Source organism: Rhyacophila brunnea, unplaced genomic scaffold, assembly GCF_057557595.1.
Source record: "Rhyacophila brunnea isolate RB1 unplaced genomic scaffold, BYU_Rbru_1.0 scaffold_1, whole genome shotgun sequence".
Taxonomy (NCBI): domain Eukaryota; kingdom Metazoa; phylum Arthropoda; class Insecta; order Trichoptera; family Rhyacophilidae; genus Rhyacophila; species Rhyacophila brunnea.
This window is the reverse complement of record NW_028232751.1, coordinates 26667793-26687631: the sequence shown is the minus strand read 5'-3', so window position 1 is coordinate 26687631 and position 19839 is coordinate 26667793. Positions and strand designations below refer to the sequence as shown.

The window sequence follows — 19839 nt, the reverse complement described above, 5'->3', positions numbered from 1 at the left end:
CTAGATACCGAGAAGAGTGGAAGCAGCTAGGGGAGGCCTTCATTCAGTAGTCGATCAACCCTGGATGATGATGATAATCCTTAATACTTTTGCCTACTGTGTATTGTGGCGCATTGGCTAATCATTGTTTACCTCTAATATTTTTATCTAAATAAATAAATAAAGTCATTATAAATGATTAAATTTCCCATTATACAGTCGAACTTGGTTACGAGGAAGATGGGACCGACTGAATTTGCTCGTTATAAGCGGTACTCGTAATATCAGAGAATAGGTAGGTATTTTTAAATAAGCGGTCACATAACAAAAAAAATTGAAAATAAAAAATCTGAAAACCATTATAAAAATCCCCGAAACAAGCATGGCCTTCATAAACTACAAAAGAAGTTGTTTATTGTAATGAACGCTGGTAGGTACCTAAGGACTTCACAAACCTTGGATTTTTCAACCATACGCATGGATACTTTTGCATTATTGTCGGCGAAAACAACAATTAGGTAGGTACTTAGTCACTTAACTAGTGTTATTAACGTAATCCGTCCCCGGCGGCATCCTGTCCGATCGGATTATATTGCTTAGGGTCGAAATGTTTTTAAATGATCGACACATTAACAGTATTTTAGCTCGGTATATCCTATAAGTTGCTCGAATTAACAGTGAATGGAGTGAATGGAGAAAATCATAAACCAAAATGTCAACTAATGTTTCCTCATTACATCCGAGATCTCGTTATGACCGAGATTGTAATAACCCAGTTCGACTGTAATTTGTAAAAATTCAGTATTATTATGTAGTAAAAATGTGTCAAGAACTATTGGAATGAAATACTTACATCACAAAGTATTTCCAGCTCGTAGTTGTAATTTCCCACCCCACCGTATACCGCCACACCGACAATGAATATTCCAGCTCTGTCCACTTTAAAGCAGATGGCATCTGGAAAGCCTTTGCTTGTATGCCAGTTGCACGCAGGATTAAAATGAACAAATCGGTTGGGTGTACACAGACTAATTCCACTGGATCCTGGATCTTCAGATTCCTTATAAAATATGTTCACATTATTGTTTTGTTTGTAAATATATTTCATCACTCTACCACAACCTCTATGTAAACTCAATATGTGAGATAAAGGTGATATTTTCAAAGTGTTTTATTGAGATTGTTGATTCGGTGTTTACTTTTATTTAAATAAGGTGAAGGGAAGAATTTAGTAAATATTTCTGGACCCCAGAGGTAAAATGTCACACTTGCGGAAACCAATACTGGTGCCAAAATATAAAAATAACCAGATTTGTTATAGACAAAATTATACCTCTGGAGTCCAGATTGTATCAATCTATGCCTTCACCATACATGTCTATATATAATCTGGCTCATTATTTAAAATATGTATCCATATATGACGTCACACTGTAAATTGATTAGAGGGGGGCATTATTGAGAGGCTATGATGGCCGAGCGGTAACATGTCGTTATGCTGTTATCATTTTTTTTCAATGTGTGTTTGGACACAGTATAGATCTAATAAATTAGGCAAGTGGCTAATGCCCATTTCTCTTAAAACAAATCTGTATCGAAAATTATTCATGAGGCGGCCCAAATCCCAGATCAGATTGTAAAGCCAATTTAAAAAAAAAACCTAAATTACCTCTGGATTGACAGCATTGAAAGTGAGCTCCGCTACAATTCTGGTTAAAAGATGGCTGCAATGTTTGACGAGAGACGTAATAGAAGTCTCATTGCACAAAGTATCAGAAGCCTCAAGCTTCAAGTACATCTTCACCGGGGCGATGATTAAATCCAAAAGACAATTCAATAAGCTGTCCAGTGTCCATCGTGAAATATCACTTGTTCCTTCATCCTATTATAAAACACATCAACACTTACAGTTTATTGAAATATATAATCAATTTATTAATTAGGAAAATACAGAGGATATTGGTATGCTTAAGAGAGATGAGCTGTAAAACCCTCTTTTAATTTGTCAATGGTAATGAATTATTACAAATCAATCAAAAATATTTATATTTACCATAGTTTTGGAGCATATTTTCTCTACGAGTGTCGGAAATTTGTAACGCACATTTGGTGCACACTCATCAGGAATCACTTGGCCTGCTATTGGTAAAATCTGACGCAAATTGACACGGCCATTCAAAGAGGCGAGAACTGCACTCAGCAGTAATGGTTTACTTTTACACACTCCATCCTGAAAGTGAGGAATAATAAAAAAACATCACAGAATCATGTTAATGAATATTGTCAAAATGGTTTTATTATCACAGATTTTGATTGAAAAAATCATCATAAAATTGAGCCCTTCTCTGGAATAAAAGTGTATACTTGTCAAACGAAGATTTCAGGATAACTCTGCTTTTCCCGAGAGGGATTCAATTGCTGAATGATAAACCTTCTTCATGAACTTCACTTCTGATGTTTTTAATTTTAAAAAAATACAATAATCAACCAAATATTGTAACACATTCAGTGTTTCCTGTATACAACATAAATAATATTAATTTATATGATTCCTAATAATGTTATTACCTCAACATTGGCAAGTAGTGAACACAGAATAGACCATTTTAGATATGACGTGGGAAAAAATACATGGAAAAGCTCTTCAAAAGTTTGATGACATTCTTTTAAAATGGATGTCAGAAGCTTATTACGGGAAGAATTATATGATGCGTCTTGTTTACTTGAGATAACGTCATCCGATAAGATATTCATTAACAGTTTCCGAATTTCATAAATTCCTTCGACAAGGTATTCGCATTCTTCTGTCATCTTCTTTTTCGTACTAAGCGGATATATCTCATTAAGATATGACCTTATCAGTTTCAATGTAGCTTTTGATATAAACGCTAATTTTTCTTCGTGTTTTATTGCGTAAACTTTACTGTGATGCCTCTGGCTGTACTTTTCCATTGCTCCGTTGATTATTGTATTCCAACTCCATTGCAGTAATGAATGTAAGCATTCAAGACCTTCTCGGTTTATGTTCTTCCCAAAATTCAAAGATAATATTTGTACAGGATCGTATACTGGATTGTTGTTCTTGGAGCAGTTTGATAATATAATATTCTTGAACAGCAAGCATGGTATCTGTCCGTTGACTATGTTTGTGCCATTGTTGGACTTTTTGGAAGCTTTGAACTGAAATATGTAACCGTTTGTGGCAACCGATGCTTGACCTAACGATCCACAGTCAGAAGATGGTCCGGTTATACGAGCCCATGCCACGTACCATTTGTTGGCCTAAAATAAAAAATGTAATTCATAGCAGTGTATCGAAGAAAAGGAAAATTTCATCTTTTACTATTTATGCAAAAAAAATTAAGAAAACAAGTTTTAAAAATGAATTGATAGATATGATTACGGTTTCAGAACACATCATATAACGGTTATCCGTTTAACTGCCACAAGCGTAACCTAATTGTACATCAATTATACCAATTAACTAATTGCGGCACAGCAAGGATTAAGATTAAGATACATTTTTATGAATCAACATATTGTTAATACATCATCATCATAGAATATGAGGTAAATTTTTGTTCATTACATCATTATTGACTAAATGAGATTATTAGTTTCAAAGTTGTAACACCATTTTAATTTTTTTTGATATTTTTCTTGATTTTTATTCTGTATGTACCTTTTTATCCTTTGTATATTCATAAAATATCAAAATGCAGCTCCCTTCGTTAATTAAATAGAATGAAATAGATTCATAATATTCATCAGCCATCATTTTTTGCATTTCTCGACTAACTTTAAACAATATGATTATTGAATTCAATAACATTTAGGATATTTTATTTCATTTTTCGCTTTTTCTAATTGTTTACTAATGTATTTCTAAACAGAAAATTTTCTCTTTGCAATCCTAAATGTCCTTGAACGGTGTTTTTACGATTATCTCAAAACGGCGGAATATAGGTTTCCAACTTTGAAATTAACAGCCTCAAACATGATATAATGTCATGGCAAAAATCAATAAAAAATGCCACAATATAATATACCTGTCATATTTAGTCAAAATGTTCAAAGTAGGAACGAATCCAAAATAACAACGAAATAAATAGTCTCTTTAGATTTTTATGCTTATCCGATCTCTCATGTGAGCAGCACTCACCTGTTTTGTCAACTGAATTAGTTTTATATATGGTAACCTAAAAAAAAATTAAGGTATTTTGAAGAGTTTAACCATACCATTATTTTGACAGGGACATCGAAAAATATTGGATATTTTTCTCTGGCCGGGCACTGATACAGGACTTCATCAGTCTCTCTTAATGTCTCTCCGTCGACTTCCTGTTCACCACCCTCATATCCAATGTCAAAAAGCTTTATCTTCGCTACATACTCCCCACGGCCCCCAAATAGTGCAAATCCACCTAATAAATTTTTAAATGTTAATAAATGCAAACAAAAAACCAATAAATACATTATTATAGACCCACGTCTTGTATTGTAATTTCTTTAAATTATTGACTCTACAATCTTGACCGCCTTACGAAGATAATATATCTTAAGAGATTTTGTTTTTGCATTAGCCACTTGCTCGAGTTATGATAAAACAACACGTGAAATAATCAGACCCGGGATTCTAACCTAAGACCCCACAACTTTATAAGCCAACACATTAGAACTCGGCTATCGTGGGTATTATATAACTATATATACAGTAAGTGTGTGCTAGTCTAGATTCCAGTGCTTAGCAACCTGAATATTATTAATTAACTATTTCTTTTATTCAAACGAATAATTCACAATATTTAAGAATATATCATTCTGATTATTGAACATTATATTATTTAGAAGAACACTAACTGAGAGAGTATATCACAACCAATAGAAAAAACTTTCTTTGAAAAAAGTAAGCCAACCGGTCGGGAATCGAACCCGGCATCTCCAACGGGTAAACGCCCCAAACTAGTCGCATTCAGCCATTATGCTACGGAAGACATACTAATGACGACAAATATTTAAGCTATTGGCTATTAAATACCTACCACTCAGCGCTCTTCGAAATCATGTTACTTCGGCAATCGATTTTTGTTTATTAAATCAAAGTAGGTAGTTATTTTACTATTACAACGATTACTAACCGACGTCTAGGAATTTCTCCAATATTTTTTAAGCAACTTCTTGTACTTGCTAATAATTTTTAATTAACTATTTCTTTTATTCAAACGAATAATTCACAAGATTTAAGAATATATCATTCTGATTATTGAACATTATATTATTTAGAAAAACACTAACTGAGAGAGTATATCACAACCAATAGAAAAAACTTTCTTTGAAAAAAGTAAGCCAACCGGTCGGGAATCGAACCCGGCATCTCCAACGGGTAAACGCCCCAAACTAGTCGCATTCAGCCATTATGCTACGGAAGACATACTAATGACGACAAATATTTAAGCTATTGGCTATTAAATACCTACCACTCAGCGCTCTTCGAAATCATGTTACTTCGGCAATCGATTTTTGTTTATTAAATCAAAGTAGGTAGTTATTTTACTATTACAACGATTACTAACCGACGTCTAGGAATTTCTCCAATATTTTTTAAGCAACTTCTTGTACTTGCTAATAATTTTTAATTAACTATTTCTTTTATTCAAACGAATAATTCACAAGATTTAAGAATATATCATTCTGATTATTGAACATTATATTATTTAGAAGAACACTAACTGAGAGAGTATATCACAACCAATAGAAAAAACTTTCTTTGAAAAAAGTAAGCCAACCGGTCGGGAATCGAACCCGGCATCTCCAACGGGTAAACGCCCCAAACTAGTCGCATTCAGCCATTATGCTACGGAAGACATACTAATGACGACAAATATTTAAGCTATTGGCTATTAAATACCTACCACTCAGCGCTCTTCGAAATCATGTTACTTCGGCAATCGATTTTTGTTTATTAAATCAAAGTAGGTAGTTATTTTACTATTACAACGATTACTAACCGACGTCTAGGAATTTCTCCAATATTTTTTAAGCAACTTCTTGTACTTGCTAATAATTTTTAATTAACTATTTCTTTTATTCAAACGAATAATTCACAAGATTTAAGAATATATCATTCTGATTATTGAACATTATATTATTTAGAAGAACACTAACTGAGAGAGTATATCACAACCAATAGAAAAAACTTTCTTTGAAAAAAGTAAGCCAACCGGTCGGGAATCGAACCCGGCATCTCCAACGGGTAAACGCCCCAAACTAGTCGCATTCAGCCATTATGCTACGGAAGACATACTAATGACGACAAATATTTAAGCTATTGGCTATTAAATACCTACCACTCAGCGCTCTTCGAAATCATGTTACTTCGGCAATCGATTTTTGTTTATTAAATCAAAGTAGGTAGTTATTTTACTATTACAACGATTACTAACCGACGTCTAGGAATTTCTCCAATATTTTTTAAGCAACTTCTTGTACTTGCTAATAATTTTTAATTAACTATTTCTTTTATTCAAACGAATAATTCACAAGATTTAAGAATATATCATTCTGATTATTGAACATTATATTATTTAGAAGAACACTAACTGAGAGAGTATATCACAACCAATAGAAAAAACTTTCTTTGAAAAAAGTAAGCCAACCGGTCGGGAATCGAACCCGGCATCTCCAACGGGTAAACGCCCCAAACTAGTCGCATTCAGCCATTATGCTACGGAAGACATACTAATGAGGACAAATATTTAAGCTATTGGCTATTAAATACCTACCACTCAGCGCTCTTCGAAATCATGTTACTTCGGCAATCGATTTTTGTTTATTAAATCAAAGTAGGTAGTTATTTTACTATTACAACGATTACTAACCGACGTCTAGGAATTTCTCCAATATTTTTTAAGCAACTTCTTGTACTTGCTAATAATTTTTAATTAACTATTTCTTTTATTCAAACGAATAATTCACAAGATTTAAGAATATATCATTCTGATTATTGAACATTATATTATTTAGAAGAACACTAACTGAGAGAGTATATCACAACCAATAGAAAAAACTTTCTTTGAAAAAAGTAAGCCAACCGGTCGGGAATCGAACCCGGCATCTCCAACGGGTAAACGCCCCAAACTAGTCGCATTCAGCCATTATGCTACGGAAGACATACTAATGACGACAAATATTTAAGCTATTGGCTATTAAATACCTACCACTCAGCGCTCTTCGAAATCATGTTACTTCGGCAATCGATTTTTGTTTATTAAATCAAAGTAGGTAGTTATTTTACTATTACAACGATTACTAACCGACGTCTAGGAATTTCTCCAATATTTTTTAAGCAACTTCTTGTACTTGCTAATAATTTTTAATTAACTATTTCTTTTATTCAAACGAATAATTCACAAGATTTAAGAATATATCATTCTGATTATTGAACATTATATTATTTAGAAGAACACTAACTGAGAGAGTATATCACAACCAATAGAAAAAACTTTCTTTGAAAAAAGTAAGCCAACCGGTCGGGAATCGAACCCGGCATCTCCAACGGGTAAACGCCCCAAACTAGTCGCATTCAGCCATTATGCTACGGAAGACATACTAATGACGACAAATATTTAAGCTATTGGCTATTAAATACCTACCACTCAGCGCTCTTCGAAATCATGTTACTTCGGCAATCGATTTTTGTTTATTAAATCAAAGTAGGTAGTTATTTTACTATTACAACGATTACTAACCGACGTCTAGGAATTTCTCCAATATTTTTTAAGCAACTTCTTGTACTTGCTAATAATTTTTAATTAACTATTTCTTTTATTCAAACGAATAATTCACAAGATTTAAGAATATATCATTCTGATTATTGAACATTATATTATTTAGAAGAACACTAACTGAGAGAGTATATCACAACCAATAGAAAAAACTTTCTTTGAAAAAAGTAAGCCAACCGGTCGGGAATCGAACCCGGCATCTCCAACGGGTAAACGCCCCAAACTAGTCGCATTCAGCCATTATGCTACGGAAGACATACTAATGACGACAAATATTTAAGCTATTGGCTATTAAATACCTACCACTCAGCGCTCTTCGAAATCATGTTACTTCGGCAATCGATTTTTGTTTATTAAATCAAAGTAGGTAGTTATTTTACTATTACAACGATTACTAACCGACGTCTAGGAATTTCTCCAATATTTTCGTTTGAATAAAAGAAATAGTTAATTAAAAATTATTAGCAAGTACAAGAAGTTGCTTAAAAAATATTGGAGAAATTCCTAGACGTCGGTTAGTAATCGTTGTAATAGTAAAATAACTACCTACTTTGATTTAATAAACAAAAATCGATTGCCGAAGTAACATGATTTCGAAGAGCGCTGAGTGGTAGGTATTTAATAGCCAATAGCTTAAATATTTGTCGTCATTAGTATGTCTTCCGTAGCATAATGGCTGAATGCGACTAGTTTGGGGCGTTTACCCGTTGGAGATGCCGGGTTCGATTCCCGACCGGTTGGCTTACTTTTTTCAAAGAAAGTTTTTTCTATTGGTTGTGATATACTCTCTCAGTTAGTGTTCTTCTAAATAATATAATGTTCAATAATCAGAATGATATATTCTTAAATCTTGTGAATTATTCGTTTGAATAAAAGAAATAGTTAATTAAAAATTATTAGCAAGTACAAGAAGTTGCTTAAAAAATATTGGAGAAATTCCTAGACGTCGGTTAGTAATCGTTGTAATAGTAAAATAACTACCTACTTTGATTTAATAAACAAAAATCGATTGCCGAAGTAACATGATTTCGAAGAGCGCTGAGTGGTAGGTATTTAATAGCCAATAGCTTAAATATTTGTCCTCATTAGTATGTCTTCCGTAGCATAATGGCTGAATGCGACTAGTTTGGGGCGTTTACCCGTTGGAGATGCCGGGTTCGATTCCCGACCGGTTGGCTTACTTTTTTCAAAGAAAGTTTTTTCTATTGGTTGTGATATACTCTCTCAGTTAGTGTTCTTCTAAATAATATAATGTTCAATAATCAGAATGATATATTCTTAAATCTTGTGAATTATTCGTTTGAATAAAAGAAATAGTTAATTAAAAATTATTAGCAAGTACAAGAAGTTGCTTAAAAAATATTGGAGAAATTCCTAGACGTCGGTTAGTAATCGTTGTAATAGTAAAATAACTACCTACTTTGATTTAATAAACAAAAATCGATTGCCGAAGTAACATGATTTCGAAGAGCGCTGAGTGGTAGGTATTTAATAGCCAATAGCTTAAATATTTGTCGTCATTAGTATGTCTTCCGTAGCATAATGGCTGAATGCGACTAGTTTGGGGCGTTTACCCGTTGGAGATGCCGGGTTCGATTCCCGACCGGTTGGCTTACTTTTTTCAAAGAAAGTTTTTTCTATTGGTTGTGATATACTCTCTCAGTTAGTGTTCTTCTAAATAATATAATGTTGAATATTATTAAATTTAAATAGTGATTCTGTGATGGGTACATACTTTTTAAAAGTTTGCAAAATGTCACAAATTTTTTGTACATAATATGGTAAAAATATCATAAGCAAGGTGTTTAAAAATTATGCTTGGTTCCATGTTTGTGTGATGGTAATTATTGAAAAAAATTCTTGATATGATCTTAACCCTTTGGCAACTATGTTTTTCAAAATCCGGGCGAGGATTACTCCAATTATTGTCGATAAATGAAAATATTGTATTATTTTTAGACACCTTACCACTTGAATAGATAACGAAACAATTAGATATCCCGCATTGCAAGTAATTGACATATCGCTTTCTCACTCTATCATATGCGCGATCGCGCGAGCAGGCAAAATGCACAATCAGCGCACGAAGTTTTGATTTTTACCAGCTTTTGGAAACAATCGGTTACCCACTACTTTGTATTATCCCACACTAGGGACTAAAAAGACTTTTCCAGCTGTTTCAAATGTATAAAATAAAATAAAATAAAATGTCCTTCCACCAAGAATTTGACTGTAAACGAATCAAAAATGATATATGTTTACATTGTAAACTGAAATTTGTATTTGGAATTTACATTTTTATGATAAAATGCTGATGCGATGTAAAAAAATACAATAGTTATTATTTTTAAACCTACCCAGTCACAAAACAAATATCAATCGGGTTATATTACACAACAATAAAACTAAAAACTTAGATTAAAAAAATGTTTCGTACCACTGGTGCAGTAGTATGTTCTCAAATTAACTTAACATGTCAGGCATCAAAAGCAAAACGACGATTGATATTACCATTCCTGGCTATTATCAAAAACAATGATATGTCATTGAGTAGCATCCAAAGGGTTTTGAACATAGATTTTTGCAGAATTTCAAATAACGTCTGCTACTACTTTCTGATCCATTAGAGTAGAAACATCTTTTGGGCAATCTTTTATTATTTTGTATAAGGTTTGCTAGTTATGTTGAAATAGCCTCTAATGAAGAAATATCTATGATAATCTCACCTAAAATCATGTCACAGTTAGTCATAAATCGAATAGCTTCAATTGCATGACTAGGATATCCCCATCCATTTCCATGACATGAAAATCTGTACACTGATTGGTACTCTTCTTTTGAAACAGGTTTTGGTAATGGTAAAATGTCATCTGTGATGGAGTCGTCAACGAACGGTAACCTAAAAGAATACATTAATTTAACTGACATTTACGAGCTGGTATAATCGTGTTAAAACAAAATGTTTTTTTAATCCTACAATTGAGTTATTTGATGTTGACTGCTATTTTAAGTGCATTGATAATTTCGTACCAATTATGATTTGCAGCTTGAAACAACTGTCAATATCAATAGCTCAAAAATTGTTGAATCAAGAAAGGTATAATTATTCTTTAACTGTTATACCTTGGTAAGAAGGGATCATAATATTAAAAGAAACATCTTTTCTACATTTATTATAATATTACAAACCCGAGACTGGTTCATAATATAAATGTGGAAAAAGTACTAACGTTACATAATATCTTTAAAATTAACAAAAACTCATTTCGAATATTTATATTATCAATTTTATATATAATTTTTAATTTGCCAAAAAACTGAAGCCTGAAATGTGCATGAGTCTTACTTAAAAACATTATTTTGAAGTCGATGTAAGATGAACAAAATATATGGAAATAGCATTGCTATCATTTGCATTACGCAATGAAATAGTTGGTAATTAAATTATGTGTATATTAGAATCATGGCCCCCACACCCTGAAGTGGGCCCCCAGGCCAGGATCTTTGGCAGGCCCCTCTACCTATCACTAAGATTAAAGACAGTATGGCGCTCTACAGTAACTTTTACAAATGGTGTTCTAGGTAAAATTAAGAGTACCTATTTAGTATATTTTTTAGCGATTTTTAGTATTTTTTAATACATCCACTTGAATTATTTAATTGTGGAGTATAAAATTTCATCGCATAATTACATGTTTTAAAAGCATAATCAACATTAACATTTGAAGTAAATTAGCGCCGCAGGTGACTTTTTTACTATTAGGGTCAATTAGTGATGTGTGCTTATCTCACTTATCTGGTTGACCAACCACACCGGGCCTAAGTCCGGGCCACCAAGCTAGAGCCCTGTCAGCCCCCCTTTGTGGGGACCATTATAATAATATATTGTGGCGGCTCCTTAAAATAATTGGAAATATTTTGAAAGCAAAGAGGATGGACGGTGCTTTCTGGAGTCTTTAATCTCTTTGTTTAGAAGACATTTTGGATGACTTCATTAATTATTATTTGTGGAAATAATGATTTCACATATCCAAGATAATATTTTTCTTGATAGTGGTAAACAAAAAATGATGATGGGATCAGGTATCAAGTTTATAAAGGGACTTTTGGTAATCTTTTTCTGTTATTTTACACGAGGCATATATACCAAAATAATTTTTAAGTATTGTATTATGAAATAATATCAGTTGACACCTTATTAATTCTACATACATAATAGAAAAACGTTTTTTGAATATAGGAAACTTACTTTTGAGTGTTGAATAAAAATAGTGTGTCTAAACACGCAAGCAAATGCAAAGCTGCATGACTTCGAGTTATAAAAGTATTTTGAGTCTTTGGTAGAGCCAATTCGCTGCTTAGTATTGACAAAGACTTTGACTGTGTTTTTCCGTCAACACTTTTTTTTAAAGTATCTTCGGTGCCATAATTTGCAAGACTTGTTTCATAGTTTTCTTCAAGTGGTAAGACAGTTGAACATTGTTGAAGATTTGTAGCATTCAGAGCCAATATGTTGTAGCATTTCATAATATTATTTTCAGGATCGTACTTCCAAAATATGTCATATACGGGATCCAAACACGCTAAGCTTCCAAGAAAATCGACTTGATCATTTGCATTGTATGAGTTACACGATCCGTCACTTTTATTTATTGTAATGCATTTGAATGAATCGCTAACTTTCCATGGTAGAATAACTAGAAAAGAAATGGTTAATATTATAATAATGATTGACAAGGGTTTCTAGAAGATAAGTAGTATCACTTCCCTCCATTTTGGTAAGAGATTTATTTTCTCAACTGTCACTTTTATTTTTAGTTTCTGGTTTATCGTCTGCGTTTTAGGATTTGGAGGTAGATAATTGATACACCGGAATTATGATGGAAAGCGGCGAGTTTATTTACGTTTATTACACTATATGGTTACATTTTTTTAATAATATAATTCTACGGAGGGTGAAATGTACGCGTTCGCGATTTTGCTGCTTGTCGCGATCTCCGCGCCATCTTGTGATTTTTTCCAACGAAACCGTCGTCGAAAAGAAAGCGACGTTGCAAATCTCCAACGGTTTTACAAAATTTACGGCATTGCCGGCTGGGCTCTTTTATTATTATTTATTTTCGTAATCAGCGCCTTATTATTTGCTGGCTTCGATACCGATTCGGGCGTCTCCAGATACACAAAGACATCCCCAAATGGGGACCGTACGGGGGTGTCACAAGCGCACCTCTCCGGAAAGGCCCGAATGGGGATCGGGCCAACTAAGGGCTGATTACGATAGCGTGTGTAACTGGACAGTGCGGTGGCTTGATAAGGGGTGGTTGCGTCTCTAGACGTTGAAGGATCGAAGCCCCACCGGTACGTCGGCGGCCGGAGAGACTCGGATGCAGCACTGTAGCATAGTGGTTCGCGGTTCCCGGGCCCACCGTAAAGCTGCTGAGAGAGGAGGGCGTCGCGCCCAGCCCTCTCAACACCCTCGGACCGTCGGCAAACGGAGAGTTTCGGATGCAGCACTACGCCGCTTTGTGGGCGTAGTGGTTCGCGGCTCCCAGGCCTACCGTACGGGCGGATGCTGAGAGAGGACGTCGCACCCAGCCTTCCCAACAGCGACCGTCCGAAAATCAGTCGATCCCTCACGAAAGTGCATACCGGCACATTACTCGACCCCCTTTTTTGCTCGCTTGCCCTGCCGCGGCTATCGAATTACACGCACTGCACTGATATTATACTAATATAATATGCGAAAACTTAATTTTATACTTAAAATGGCTTTAAAGTTTATAAAAATAATTTTAAAAATATATCAGGGCCCGAAATGGACCGGAATGCCATTCTGCCTCATACAACCGCTCCGGGTTGTAAAATTTTCCACTTCGAGCACTGAAATAACTTATTATACATCGCTTCCAAACACAAAACACTTAAGACTAACTAATCTATGATGCTAATGGCTGAGGATGCTGCTTGGCTGCTTTCCGCTGATGGAGGCTGCTTTGCTCAGCTGAAGAAGGCCGCTTTGTAGCTCTTTTCATCATGGTGCATCTGGGCCAGGGCTGCTTGCAAGGCTCACAGACACGCTGCTGTTGACGAAGAGGGCTCAAGCGGCTGATGATGCAGGGCATTTGACGCCGTTTTCCCTCGTTGGAGCCAGGGTCTTGCCCGATACACTCGTCCGTGGGCCAAGTTCGCTGGCGGATGCAGTTGGTCGGGAGTACATCGGGAGCCATGACTTCGCAATCCGGGTGTTTCTGCTCTTTTCTTCACTGGCTTGGCTTTAGCAGCATCCTCTTTCTACTGCTTATTATTATACTTTGTTGAGCGCCACCAGAGGCAAGCCTCTGGACGTTTTTTCCTCGCCGTTTTCTATTCCGGTGTTTGGATCTCAGGGTGTGTCCGGGTGAAAGAAATTCCACCTGCTTCTTGATTCCAGACGATCAAAATCAAGAAGCGTAGTCCCACGTTGACTGGGGCCACTTATCACTTCCCTCCATTTTGGTAAGAGATTTATTTTCTCAACTGTCACTTTTATTTTTAGTTTCTGGTTTATCGTCTGCGTTTTAGGATTTGGAGGTAGATAATTGATACACCGGAATTATGATGGAAAGCGGCGAGTTTATTTACGTTTATTACACTATATGGTTACATTTTTTTAATAATATAATTCTACGGAGGGTGAAATGTACGCGTTCGCGATTTTGCTGCTTGTCGCGATCTCCGCGCCATCTTGTGATTTTTTCCAACGAAACCGTCGTCGAAAAGAAAGCGACGTTGCAAATCTCCAACGGTTTTACAAAATTTACGGCATTGCCGGCTGGGCTCTTTTATTATTATTTATTTTCGTAATCAGCGCCTTATTATTTGCTGGCTTCGATACCGATTCGGGCGTCTCCAGATACACAAAGACATCCCCAAATGGGGACCGTACGGGGGTGTCACAGTAGGTATTCCATTTTAAACAAAACGGCATATATTTTGACACTTGATGGAGATTTCAGAATATTTTGTATGTGTGGTTGAGTTGGTAGCTATGGAAAAAAATAATATTTGTGTGTTGGTGGCATTGTATTGTTTGTCGATAAAATGATGGCATTATCCATGTGCGGATTATCAGGTTTGTGGATTATCCGTGCATGAATTTAATTTTAAAAATTTCGCTTTTGTAAACATGAATCTTGGTTAGGAAAATTCGAACTGATATTATAAAGATTCCTGCAAACAAACCAACATCACAGATTTTCTTAATAAATAATAAGTATTAAACATGTCAAAATAATTGTCTGCTTTAGAAAATATGTATAATATGTAGTATTTTAAAAAAAAAAACCATAGTTCCGATTATCCGTGTTTTTCCTTTATCCGCGCTGCCTCTTGCCACCATTAACCCGGATAATCGGGAGTCTACTGTACTTCGTTTCTATCTAATGGTTTTCTACAAAAATAAAATAGGAAAATTTGCCGAAAAAATCAATTAAGGTTAAATCGTCCACATATTATGACGTCACACAAATTTTGGCTATTTTTTAACTCCCCCCCTCATCGTCACATTTCATCACATAACCTTTTATCACCCTGTCTATATTACGTTGCATTTTGATACCCCCCCCCTAAATGTTAAAAAAACAGATATTTATATTTAAATCCCCGATCCCCAATATTGTGTTTTCAGGTCCTTTTATATTTTTTGTTTACTCACTATGTCAAACTTTTTCTGACTTCTCCTCCCCCCTTCGTCACATTTGATGTCATATTATAAATCGATAATTGTATATAATAATTTCATGAAATTATATCATACCGAGTGAATCCTTGTTCCCGGTTATTGTGGCTGATAATAAATTACTAATATTGATCAGAGCTTGGTCCAATTTGATGAATGTTTCATCACCTGACGCTCCAATCCAACGAACTTTGCAACCATTTGACGGCTCAAACGTACTAATACGACTTATTTCGGAGCTGGATGACTCAGATATAATCCTTCCAAGTTGACCTCTCTGAAAAATGATTTAAAAAATGTATGAGCATCTGTCTTTAAATTTTAAAACAATGGGTACGTTTCCTTGTAAAACTGTTGGATCTCTAGATTTTTAATTTTAAGAAAAATTTATATTTTTAAATGTAAATAAAAATTATGAATCATTCAAACCAGAGCGTTGGAGCGGACCCTTTTTTGAGTTGCTCCGTTCCGGGACCTAATACTTGCTCCAGCTCCGCTCCATGGTCTGCTCCGCTCCGGGTAAAACGTTTTAATAAGTATTATATGTATACAAAATGTTAAAAAAAAAAATTAAGTAGTTTTAAAATAAAACTCATTTTCATTATTAATTCTATTAAACAAAATTTCCGACAGCAAATCGTCTCTTCAGTCAAAAAAGTGAGGTTATTTATCACTCGCCAGTGTTGCCACATTTCAAATAATTCCAGTGTTGCAAAGTGTCAAAATATATTTACTATTTTCATTAGATTTTAGGACGAAAATTTCATAATAAAAAAAACAACCGGAGCAGTGGAGCACTACAAATTTTTGGTGCTCCGGCTCTACTCCTGCTCCGAGTAAAATCTCATTGCTCCAGTGCTCCGTGATCCTGCTCTGAGCTCCGCTCCAACGCTCTGATTCAAACATCTATATTAGGTACTCATTTGTAACAACTAATTCATGTATATTTTAATTATAAAAATAACATGCTATAATAACATGAAAGTGTTCAACAAAAGTACATTTTATAACAGTTTGTTAACATTATTTTTTTAATTAAAAAAATATATATTTATTATTCATTTAAATGACTTGATAAATTAAAACACTTCAAAATTTAAATTATTAGTATAAAGTATAGTGACATTCTGTTGCTAGGTGTTCCTAGTAGCACGGACACATCCCTATAATCGATGACAACATTTTACAGATTAAGCCTTTCAATTACTGAATAATTTTTTTATATTATTTAAATTCATTTCAAAAACCACTATTGTATTTCAATAATCAGATCTAGCAATGGATTAATAAGTTAACAAATTCTTACATTATTTGATCCCATTGTATAAACTTCCCCAGATGCTGTAAGAATGGCAGTGTGGTTACTACCAGTGGCCACCTGTATTGACTGAGGAACATTCACTTTGACAATCCCATGTGCGCTGTTATCCCGTGTACCCAGCTGGCCAAATTGATTGGAGCCAAACGTATAGACTTCACCAAAATCGGTCAACATGACTGTGTGATGCAGGCCGCATGCAATCTGAGCGACTTTCTTATCAAACACCAGCGCATCGGGAGCGAGACATATTCGACTGTTGCCTTCTCTTTCTGCTTCGGAACCGCTAGTGTTATCGTCAGAACCCTTAGCTCCTTGTAATACACCATATTTGACTCTCATCGCCACGGATGAATATTTTGAAAGAACCTGGGTGGAGGATGATGACTTCCGGATAGTTTTTCGTGCACATGCATCAGCTGTGTAAAGTCTTGCTGTAAAGTAGAATTTATTTTCATTGTCACTAGTATAATTATTATTCCAAGTGCAAAAGTTAATTTTTCATTCAGTTACTCATTTCTGTTATTGAAAACCCTGTACCTACACATTTCAAAACACCTCTAGCATTGTTCTTATTTGATTTAAAATTTATTTTTATTGATACCTAATTTATGTTTGTTAACAAAATTAGTTGTATACTGCACGTTCAGATAGTATCTGTATAAACTAAAGAAGAGCAAATTTTATTTTATGGTTGTTATTCAATGAGTGCTTGATCCAGAGCAAGGACAGTGGGTTGTGCGAATCATTTAAATATATTCCTTGTAAAAAAATCTGTTAACTCGTTCCGTGCGTCCAACACAACTGTTGCCATTAGATGGGCATTAGATACTATTAGCATGTTAATTAAATGTGGTAAATAAATAGTAATTAACTGGTCCGCAGTGAATGAGTTAACTCATTACTTCTATTCTATATAGACCTACGTATATCTTTTGCAAAGGAGTGAAAATGATAATTTACTTTCTTGATAAGTTGCCACAAAGTTTTGATAAAATGTATTTAGAGGCCTCTGCTGAATAGATTTATTTTGAAGAACTGGAAGAATGATTTCGAATTTTATTTTGTCAGTACCAAAACTCCATGCGATATTTTACATTGGAAATGAATTTGTATAAAATGTAGGGGTACGACAGCTCTGATTCATACACTGATTGAATACACAGATGAGAATTAAAATAGCCTCACCTTAATTATACCTGAATTAAAAGAATACTTACTTGTTTTTACTGGACTATTATCTGTACGGCTTCCAGTTGATAAATGACCAAGGTGTACATTATTCAATGTTAAGGTACAGTCTTTAGCGCAAGTCCTGCAGATGCCACATATTTCACATCCACTGTCACCTTCGCCACAACCACAGACTCTGAAACAACATATATTACTCCAGTAATAGAGTTATCATGATGGCGTAGTTGTTAGACTATCTGTCTTGATCTAGAGCGAACGGCTTACAACCATTCTACATTAAAAAAACCCTTTTAATGTAACATCCACTCTGTGGAGTTCACATAGGCTGGTTAGGAGTTAAAATAATAATGGTATTTGAGGTAAAAGCTAGATTGAAGGCCTTCTTGCAAAAAATTATCCATTATGATAAACAGCTATTGTGTAAAATAATATAATTTTGAAAAACCTCGATAATAAAAATATATCGACTAGAAAAATCTAAGTGGGATTCGAAAACACGTATCCAGGTTTATGAATCATGTGACATGTTTCAGATTCCACAAATGGAAGTGCTACTGGATTGTGTAGTTAATCAAGGTAAATTATATTACAAACATGATAAATAGACGGTATCAAGTGTTAACCAAATTTATAAAGGTTGTTCTTATAATTATTAATTAATTAAACTGCTGCATAATTTTTTTTATAATACAGCAATGGTTATTTTTCCACGATTTTTGTACGTATTGATTAAATTTTACAGACAGATTGCGAAAAACACACATGTTTTTAAGACAAAGCGAACATCTCATCTAATTGATTAAGAACTGTCACTGACTTGGCGTATCCAACTGGCATCGAACTCGATACAAGGCAAAGGAGAAAAGATGATGAAAATTGAGCAGGATTCCGGATAAACTTTTGCAACTATATGATATATTTTACTTACTGTCCTATATCAATTTTTTTCTTCGGAGAACTTTTTTGAGTGCAATTTCCCGAGAAACCCGTGCATTGATTACAGTTCACACAGATCATGCACAGTTCTTGTTTCCACTTATGCATTCCTGGCTCACAGATTTTTAAGTTTTCTCGGATCATATGCGAATGGCATGGAGACGACATTCCCATTTGGTCGTTGCCTGAAATTAAACATAATTAATTAAGATTGAATCTCCTCCTCAATCAAAATTGCTAATGATGGCCATGTCAGAATTTCTATTTCAATTAAGTATCGAAAGTTGGTGGTATTATAAAATTAACACTTTCAACTGAGGGTACTTGATGGAATTGATTTTAGTATTGTGCTATTCCATTCGAATTGTTTTGAACCGGGATTCACCTTTCGGGATCTCTTTGGATGGCAGGTCGCTATAAAAACAATTAGAATGAAATAGTACAATATTCAAACATTTGGAATTAACTTTTATGTTATCTGGTGATTAATATAATTTAAATGAGGCGTCTAATAACAAAAACCGCAGTATACAATTCAATATTAGTGGGGAATTACATGTTTGTGCATCAAGCATAATAATAGTTTATTTTTTCTATCATATTTTATTTTCAAACTAGAACAATATGCATATTTATTTTCTACTAACTGATTATCCCCTTTTTGAAATAAAATAGGACCTATCAACATTCATTTAGGTACATATATCACTTTAAATACTCGGTTTCAGTAATTCGATTTTGATCATAATATGTGTGGTTTATTAAGTTTTGTTATTAGACGCCTCATATCGTCAGTCCCTATTAAAAAAGTCGGATCTGAAATTTTGTCATTTTCGGATTATTACGTAAAAGTTATTTAAACACTTTAAACATTTATACCACAATCACTGTTTTTTTTGTTTGTTTGAAAA

The 19839-nt window shown here is 34.3% G+C and overlaps 1 protein-coding gene across 1 annotated transcript in view; it reads right to left on the bottom strand.

Moving 5' to 3' along the window:
• Positions 1-19839, bottom strand: part of hiw (MYC binding protein highwire) — a 180474-nt gene that overhangs the window by 149287 nt on the left and 11348 nt on the right. Inside the window, exons 11-21 of the mRNA XM_085961171.1 lie at positions 18921-19113; positions 18019-18167; positions 16787-17232; positions 15559-15757; positions 12013-12460; positions 10490-10662; positions 4219-4403; positions 2548-3261; positions 2033-2209; positions 1649-1861; positions 833-1039 (exon numbers count right to left, since the gene is read on the bottom strand). Of these exons, the coding sequence (XP_085817297.1) occupies positions 833-1039; positions 1649-1861; positions 2033-2209; positions 2548-3261; positions 4219-4403; positions 10490-10662; positions 12013-12460; positions 15559-15757; positions 16787-17232; positions 18019-18167; positions 18921-19113 (3104 nt within the window). The remainder of the gene's footprint in view (positions 1-832; positions 1040-1648; positions 1862-2032; positions 2210-2547; positions 3262-4218; positions 4404-10489; positions 10663-12012; positions 12461-15558; positions 15758-16786; positions 17233-18018; positions 18168-18920; positions 19114-19839) is intronic.